Source organism: Abramis brama (assembly GCF_963993115.1).
Source record: "Abramis brama genome assembly, chromosome: 6".
NCBI lineage: Eukaryota > Metazoa > Chordata > Actinopteri > Cypriniformes > Leuciscidae > Abramis > Abramis brama.
The window spans coordinates 46,619,191-46,628,539 of record NC_139968.1 but is presented as its reverse complement, the minus strand read 5'-3'; the positions used below and the strand labels follow the sequence as shown (position 1 = coordinate 46,628,539).

Below are 9,349 nucleotides of genomic sequence, written 5' to 3'. Positions count from 1 at the left end.
TGATGGAAGTTAAATGCAATTTCATGTCGACTTCAATAACTTGTTAACATGAGACGGATATGATAGATTCACTTACCAATCCAGAGAAAGGGCCGGTTTACACGACTAACACCAGTAGTTCATCCGCCTAGAAAAATGGTTAACCTCAAAACACTTCACAGCACAAAAAACACATTTTTTAGAATCAACAGCATGAATATTTTAAGTAGTGATTTAGTCGTACAAAATCAAATCGGACACCAGAGTTTCTCTTCATGAAGTTTTATTAAAATAACAATTACATGTCAATCTACAATACAACATTCATCAGTAAAATAAATATGGCATGATATATTCAGAGCTCTTTAACAATAACGCTACACAACACTACACAAAATAACAAGTGCAATTCGCAATCAACAGCGAATAATCCGGATATTAACAGAATATTTACAGACAGGTCGCAGAAATCCCCAAGCTGGATCAGAGAAGAGCTAGAACAGATTTAATGAACGTTTGCTGGAACTCAAAACTTAAACAGAATAAAGCTTTTTATCTTAATTACTCAATGTATAAAGTCTGGCGTTCACATTTCTCATTACGTTTATTTAGTTATCGCTCGACCTTACTTGTATTTCCATGACAACAGGAAAACTGAGAGTGTTTGTAAATATGCTGTAGTTTCAGAAGCCGTATCACAAAACACGAGCAGAACAAATCGCTGTTGTTTTAGTTTTAGTAATATTTTGAATAATATACTTTCATGTTAATTATAGTAAAAAAAAAAAAATTATTTCAGTTTTCATTTATAACCAGTTAATATTTTTAGCACTTAAAACTGCAAAAAGCAACATTTGTAATGTTAATGTTCGAAGTTAAACCAGTTTAAATTTAGTTTGTTTTCCAACAAAAATTTAGCTTTATTTCAATTAACAGAAATGTTTTTAACAGTTTTAGTTAAAGTTAACAATAATAACCCTGGAACAAATGTCTGTGTAAAACATTCGTACATTAATTTCCGCACTAAATTTAACGCAACATGATGTACGAATTAACGTACGAAAAAACTGCAGCGATTCTGCTCGTGTTTCACGAACGACGTCAAGTGTTTGTAAATAAAAATTACATTGCAATAACGTAATCGCAGTTCAGTTACGAGAATGTGTGTGAGAACATACTGGCAGCTTAATTGAGGTTTACGTTAATAATAACAATAACTCAAAAAAATAAAATAATTGGCACCAAACATTTAAAAATAGCAGTTTTTAAAGTTAGCAACATGTTTTGTGCAATAAAGCAATACATTTGAATATGTGCGCACTGAAAAAATCAGTGTTTTATAATATGTCATTGTTCATAATGAAATCCTTTTACGCAATTTCGTGATTCTGAAAGATTCATTCATGGATGTTTCGAATCTTTCCTCCACACATCGAATTTAAAGGGATTTTTCAGGTAAATGTTAACCGTTGACATGCAAACATATAAACAGGAAGTGCTCAAAGAGGAATGACAGATTCCCATTCCTGAACAACACATGATGGAAGACAGAAAACGAAGAGTTCTGGGACAGGTTCCAGACTGAAGGTAGATAACGGTGTAGAAGAACAGAAGATCCACTGAGTTCACGTCAGTTACTGAATGTCTTTACACGTACGAGGATATGAGTCCAGGCACGACACACACACACACACGAGTTCCTGAGTGTGTTATTGTCCTGATTTGCGGGGCGTGGCCACTTGCCTCTTCTTCGCCTGGTAGAAGTCTGTCGGGATAAAAGAAAGCGTCTATCATTAGTCATTCACACCATCATTATTACTCAGCATTTTACTCCTATGTAAAAAACTATTAGGATTGCTCACATGATAATTCAACAGTTTATATATATATATACACACACAGCCATTCAAAAGTTTTGAATCGGTAAGATTTTTTGTTTTTATAAGAAGTCTCTTCTGCTCACCAAGGCTGCATTTATTTGATTAAAAAAAAACAGTATTATTGTTAAATGTTATGACAATAAGAATTTAAAATAACTTTTCTATTTTAATATATTTTAAAATGTAATTTATTCCTGTTATTTTCAGCATTATTACTCCAGTCTTCAGTGTCACATGATCCTTCAGAAATCATTCTAATATGATGATTTGATGCTCAAGGAACATTATTATCAGTGTTATTTACGTTTTTATTTCAGGATTCTTTGATGAATAGAAAGTTCAGAAGAACAGCATTTATCTAAAATAGAATATTTTGTAACATTAAAAACTACCGTACAAAAGTTGGGGGTCAGTAAGAATTTTTATTATTTTTGGGGGGGAAAGAAAAAGAAATCAATACTTTTATTCATCAAGGATGAATTAAATTGATCAAAAGTGACAATAAAAGACATTTATAATGTTACAAAAGCTTTCCATTTCAAAATAAATGCTGTTCTTTTTAAACTTTATATTCATCAAAGAATCCTAAAAAACATTGATAATAATAATTCAATCAGATCCACATATGATAGTGATTTCTGAAGGATCATGTGACACTGAAGACTGGAGTAATGATGCTGAACATTCAGCTTTGATCACAGGAATAAATTACACTTTATTATAGAAAACCGCCCTTTTAAATTATAATAATAATAATAATTCACAATGTTACTGTTTTTTTTTTGTTTGTTTTTTAATCTAATAAATGCAGCCTTGGTGTTTTTCTTTTAAAAAACATTAATAATCTTACAAATCCAAAACATGAGATGAATAGTGTATATCTCTCACCTGTGATGTTCGTCTGTTTCCTCTTCATCTCTGCTCTCTTTTCCGGCGTTTTCTCCACGTCTTGCGGAACCGATCCGAATCTGTTCTCTTTTCCCGGTGATCCTCCGGGATTCCGTGCGTCCTCACAGCTCCGGTACAGCACGGGCACGCGCACGGCGGACACGCCCACCCAGCGGAAGTCTCCGCCCTCCAACGGCTTCTCCGCGACGAAGTCGAAGCTCCAACGACGCGACGCTTCCTCCAGGTCTTTCCTCAGCGCGTCGCGATACTCGCGCTGGAGCTGCTCGCGATCCACCGGACCGAACAGGCTTCTTCTCGTCGGCCCGGTTCCGAGGGCTCGAAGGATCCGCTTGTGTGCCGCCATTTTCTGAAGCAAAAGACACGAGAGTGACGGTTACTAGTGAGGAAACCAACCGTCTCTGAACATCACGTGGTGCGTTCAAGTCATCTCGTAAAGAACATCTTGTTTACGAGTTGAACGGACATGATCGCCACCACAATGTCGTAAATACGAGTGGGAAGCTCGGGATTTTCTTTAAGCCTCGATCTTTACGAGTTGTGGGCGTGTCAGTGAGAAACATGGCGGAATATATTAGCAGTGATATTGTCAGGCTTTTCTATTTACAGCGAAGCTAAATGCCTGCACAGAATATGATGGTTTGCAGAGGCTTCTTAAATTAATTAAAAACATAAAAAAGCAGAGCACATAATATTGCACATCTTTGTTATTCATTTACTAGTAGTAGAATTTAAGAACCTTGCTGTATTTTTGTGTAATTAATTAGAAAGTAAACCGCAATCTTACTCACATATACTGCACATAAACACGAACTTCCCAGGAGGACTTGAACGCACAACCCAACCCGTGTTTTTGATTTCTCCTGCAAACCTTGCCGTGTCTGTCTCGTCTCCTCATGTGTGCGTGTTTCTGCTGTTCTGTGATCAGCTTTTAAAGGCTGCTTTGAGTCATCGTGAGGTGCAGAGACATGTGTGGACATGTTCCTCTGACTGCAGTGAGCGCGTCTGGCCAGCAGAGGGCCACCATCTTACTAAACTACACGATCAGCTCTGAATACACAGTATATATACATATACAAGTAAATAAAATACTTAAAATATTTCCATCATACATGAGGGACGTCTCACTAATTATAAAATTGAATGAATATTCATACCAAACCACTAAAAGAATACTTTTGTATTATAAATTACTTAGTAGTCTTATACTACTAATATAATAAATAAAAAAATATTTATTATAAATAATAATAATAATAATAATGAAATAATAATTTTGAGATTCTTACGACTGACAAACCAACACATGAAAGTGTCATAATCTCTTATAAAAATGTAATAAATATTTTTTATTTTAATTTGTAATTATTTTCCTGATTAAAATAATCAATCATTTTATATTTATTTTATTAAAAAGTTTTTAGCCCATCTTTTTTCTGAGATTTTTTTTTTGGGTTTTGGTTTTGGTTTTGTTATTAACTCATTAATTAACTATTATTTAACTAAAAATATAATTGTGGTAATATCATACATTTAAAATAGTCGAAATTATGACTTAAAAGTCGAAAATATTAGTAGTCAAAAATTTACTTGTCATAATTGACAAAAAATTTAAATTATGATAAAAGTCGAAATTATGACATAAAAAGTAAAAATTATGACTTAAAAATTAAATTATGACAGACAATTATTTTGTCATAAGAATTTTTTCAAAGATTTTAGCCTATCTTTTTTTCCATGATAATGTTTAAACATTTTTTATTTAAGTTGCTTATTATTATTATTATTTAACTCAATAATTAACTATTATTTAACTAAAATAGGCTTAATACTAGTGATAATATAATAAATATAAAACATTTTTTTTGACATTCTTAATATGACAGGGCTGACAAACCAGCCCAAAGTTCACATCAAAGTGTCAGCATCTGACATTATTACATATTAAATTTAATAAATATATAATAATAAATATATAATTATGTATCAATTATTTGTCAAAGATTTCAGCCCATACATTTTTTATTCATATTTTATTTAGAAAATATATGATCTATCATTCATGATGTCATGACAAAAGGTGCCATTGAGTCCATGTGAAGGAACATAAAGTTCATTACGAAAATAAATTCAAGACGGCGGCGGGAAAGCGAGCGTTTGTTTGATTGGTCAGAAGTGACGCAGACAAGCCCACTCTACTCTCTGGGTCCACGTGAACACAAGTCTCGTGTAAGCCGGTGGAAAGAAAACAGGTCGCGATTGTGACATGAGTTCACTTTACATTAACATTCAAACAGCCAAGAATTTAAACTAGTTGTATTAACAGTTTGCCTAACGTTCTTGTGATAAATGATAACAACTTTAAACAAACGCCATGAACATGAAAAACGATGAAAAACAAGCAACTTACATGTTTTGGCTTCTGACGAGTGTTAAAAATCTGTAAAATCGCTGTTTGCTGAATGAACTTGAGTGGTTTCAGGTGTCCTGGACAGCAGTGTCGAGTTTAAACTGAACTTTAGAAGTGTCTTCAGGTAAAGTGGAGAAACTCAATCCTGGGCGAGAGTAGCAGTGGATACGAGATGTTCTTCTTCAGTGCTGGAGGGACTTTCTGAACTTTACGAACTCCGATGGGCGTGTCTAGACTGTGGGCGGGGCCTAGTGAGCACAGCACGTGGACTGTGCCCGATAAATACACGAGCAGCGTGAACGCGCCTTCACGTGAGCATTCCTGTGGATCTGCGTCACAGAACAGAAGGTTCCTAAGTTACTGAGTGGATCCGCCCGATATATATTACACACACTATTTGTTTTAAGCGTTTATTTGCCTTTCTTGCATGAACAGTTAAATTACAAAAAAAAGTACATGCACATAGCCAGCAAAAAAAGAAAAGAAAAATAGGACTATTCTTCAACAGAAAGGAGCTTTTAGAAATAATTGAAAACTTTCTTACTGTTAAAAACAATGTTTTTTAATATTTTTGTTTTTATCCCTGCTGCTGCTGAGCCAAACTTGCTGTTTTAACCCACAAAAAGTGCTTTTTAAAAATGTTTTTTAGCCTGTAAACTTGACATTTGACATAAAAGTAGAAATTATGAATTAAATAGTCTAAATATTACATAAAATGTCGTAATTCTTACTTCAAAGCTACTTATGACATAAAAATATGAAATAAGACATTTATTTCAAAACTGACTTTAAAAGTTTGGATCATTTTTGACTCATTTTAATATCTCTGTGTTCTCCCCGCCCACATAAAGATTAATTTTGTCAAAAAGCACATTTCATAAATAAAAACTTTACTACATGATTATTTCATCATTGTTACTTGTATCACACACACACAAATTAATAATACAAAAAGTATGACTTCAAAAAATATGATTCCCTCCATTTTGGAGTTAAAATAACACTTTTGAAAGTGCGAAATATGCACATTACTCACTGAGTATATTAATGTAATGTGTTATTTTAACTCCAAAATGGAGGGAGTCATATACACATTACAGGAGTGTTAAATTTGACTAAAATTGAGTTAAATGTGCACTGGCTTTTTTGCTGTTTACATTTTCCAAATGTATTTATTCCATATAAAACATAGTCATATTTAATCCAGAATAAAATAATTAACACAATAACTGCCCTAATTTAGTGCCAATAAACACAACAGCATGAAATAAAATCAGTCAATTAGTCAGTCACAGTTTGTTCACTAATGAGACCGACCGAGTAATGAAGTCCATCCTTCCCACGACAATCAGCAGGAAAGGCCATTCTTTAGTGTAATTAATGGCCGCTATTCATTAGTGTTTGGCGGGAGTCAGACAACTGGGCGAGGAAGCCGCGGGAAAAAAAGCAGTGAGTCACCCGACGCGTGACTCATCACAACCTGACGTCACGGAGCCGTGAGTAAAGCGAGGGAAAGAGCGGGTAAGTTTGAGTTTCTGTTCATTCATTCATTCATTCAGACTCTCGCTCTTGTGATAAATTATTAATATTACTGAATTCAAACTTAATACATGCAGCCTTATGAGCTCGCATTAATTGAAAAAACGTAGAATATTTGTACTTTTAGAAATTAATTTGTCAAACCAGAAGAATACCGAGTGAACTGCTAAAAGTGATTTACAATGGTGGAAAAGTAAATGGTTATTGGTCTGCAAACTAGCGAATGACTGAGTAGAATGAATGATAATCCATCATAACTCATTCTCTGTCAGCAGGTACAAAACGTGAACATGTCAAGGACTTTGCCAGTCAGTCACCACCCTGAAGTAGAGGTCATATAACATAAGTTGTGATCAGTGATCTTACGAAAGCTAGAATTATTACTGTTTGTTTGGTCTGAATCGTGACGTCATTTAGCAGAAGCGTGAAGGATTTAATCCGGCCAGATTTATTTATTCACTACTACACCTCATCAAACCACACACTATCTGCACTTTTTTCATGCATTTTAATATTCTTATGTATAAAGACAATTAATACTGTGAAAAAGTAATATTATAAATGTGTAAAATATTTAGTTTCTATTACATTACACCATAGCGTTTTTCAACTCATTGTAGTACTGTACTGTGTTAGGTGTATTTTATTAATTTATAAAATTATTTTATTTAAATCAAATTTCATGTTTTTTAATCAGTGTGATTAGTTACCGTTTAATAAAGCAATAAGCCCCGCGAAGCCGTGTTTTACAGTGGATGTAGAACAGGGCCGTTGTTAGACTCGACGCGGAGTAAAACCCCCTCAGCTGTTCTAAATCCACTATAAAACACGGCTTCAAGGGGCTTATTGCTTTTATAAAACGGTAACTCCATAAAAATATTCATTTTAATACATTTTATTCATAAAATAAACAACAGCAACAAAAAAATAACATTTATTCCTCCGCCAAGCAATATAGTTCCAAAGAGGTTGCTAAGCAACACATGCAGCAACAAAGCATCACAAACAGCATATGCGCAGTAACACTAATGTAATGCGGTCACAGGTGTGTGTGTGTGTGTGTGGAGTCATTTACAACGGCTTCAAACGCGGCTCAACCAATCAGAATCAAGGACCGGAACCATCTTATTTTTTTGTTTTCATATTTTTAATTAAATCGTTAGTTTTACAAAATGTATTTTTTTAAACAAATTGTATTTATTTTTATAATTAATTTTATGTAAATGTTTTATTTAATCATTTTATTAATTTTAAACAAATATTTTAAATTTGTATTCTATTGTATTTATTTGCTTAATTTTTTTTTTTTTTTTTTTATTTGTAAATTAGTTTAATCTTATTTTTACTGATTTTGTAAAATGTACAGACTCCCTAGCTCTCTCTTGTGGCCCCCTGAAGGTCCCCAGTTCAAATAACCCAGAAAACCCCTGGGTTCAAATTGTATATAAAAATATATATCCATCATAGAGGCTCAAGTTGACAAATAGACTTTGGATTTAAAAAAAAAGCAATCATCTAAAAACTCCAAGCAAACCAGATAAAAGAGTCAACGTAAAGTTGATGGTCGCCCTCTGCTGGTATTACAACAACACTGCACATATACCGATACACATGATCTGTACCCATTTTAATTACATTCAAGTATTTGAGAACACTTCTCCCTTTATTATATTTCTACTTTTAATGTTGACTGTCTGTCCGTTTTCATTTTACTGAAAACCGGCATCTCAAATTACACTTACTCCGGACAACTTACAATAAAACCTCAAACAAGGTTCAGATGTCAATATAGTTTAATATTTAACCAGGATTTTCAGCGAGTCAGTGATAACTACTGTACACAAACATTAAATGTTCACAATGCTAACGCTATAAACGGCTACAAAAACAAAGGGGTTTTGTGGTAACACTTAATTTCAATAAGGTTATTCATTAGGAAAATATTCTACTACTATAACATTAATCTAAATTCTACATTTACAAAAAAGAAAAGGCACAGGTTGCATGTTTAAACATTAAAATAACTACACGAACAAACAAGGGACAGTTGTATTTTTATTATCTAACATTTGCAAAGATAATAAATGCTGTAAATGAAAGCTAATGCATTAACGTCTTGATTAACCCTGTATGAACTATTCCTCATTTGTAATTCTTGGATAAACTTTACAAATAAACATTTGATTTAAAGTCCCCCTGTGGTGAAAATCTGTGGTTTGTCTGGTGTTTTTGATATGAATTTACACATGGTTTGTCTTAAAGCATAAGTCGACTCCATTGCTGAGTATTTCCTCCTTAAAACTGCAGTGAACCAAAGACAGTCTCAAAAACACGCTTTGAAATCGCTGGTGTTTCTGACATCACAAACTACCTTGTAACCAATCAGATCAACGTGTGATCGTCCACCAGTGGATCTCTGAGTGAGTGAGTGAGTGGAGGCGGGGCTCATTTGCATATTCATAGCATATACTAAACGAGGCAAGGGTGTCGAGTTACATTCAAGATATTTTAAGGCATGAAGAATTATTCTTCAAGGGAAAAAAAAGGCATTACGTCTTTTTTGTGATCAAAGATGAGTTTTACTTTAAATTCACATCCCTATAAAATGGCCAAATATTAAATTAAAACACGTACA

General features: G+C 33.6%; 1 protein-coding gene across 2 annotated transcripts; it reads right to left on the bottom strand.

The window, feature by feature from the left end:
* Positions 1 to 245: 245 nt before the first annotated feature.
* Positions 246 to 5,359, bottom strand: cdkn1a (cyclin dependent kinase inhibitor 1A). 2 transcript variants are annotated; one of them, XM_084116543.1, is made up of 3 exons: positions 5,176 to 5,359; positions 2,748 to 3,114; positions 246 to 1,744 (listed from the first exon to the last, which is right to left on the bottom strand). In XM_084116543.1, exons 2-3 carry the CDS (start codon positions 3,109 to 3,111, stop codon positions 1,689 to 1,691), a joined length of 420 nt encoding a protein of 139 aa, XP_083972669.1. In that variant the 5' UTR covers positions 3,112 to 3,114; positions 5,176 to 5,359; the 3' UTR covers positions 246 to 1,688. The 2 variants fall into 2 exon arrangements, with proteins under 2 accessions (XP_083972669.1, XP_083972668.1); XM_084116542.1 differs by lacking the exon at positions 5,176 to 5,359 and adding an exon at positions 3,557 to 3,830.
* Positions 5,360 to 9,349: the final 3,990 nt, after the last annotated feature.

Coding starts and splice junctions, on each gene's coding strand:
- cdkn1a (XM_084116542.1), bottom strand. CDS start 3,745: ATGTCCACACATGTCTCTGCACCTCACGATGACTCAAAGCAGCCTTTA. Junction 3,115..3,556: donor CGTGTTTATGTGCAGTATAT/GTGAGTAAGATT, acceptor CTTTTGCTTCAG/AAAATGGCGGCACACAAGCG. Junction 1,745..2,747: donor GAAACAGACGAACATCACAG/GTGAGAGATATA, acceptor TTATCCCGACAG/ACTTCTACCAGGCGAAGAAG.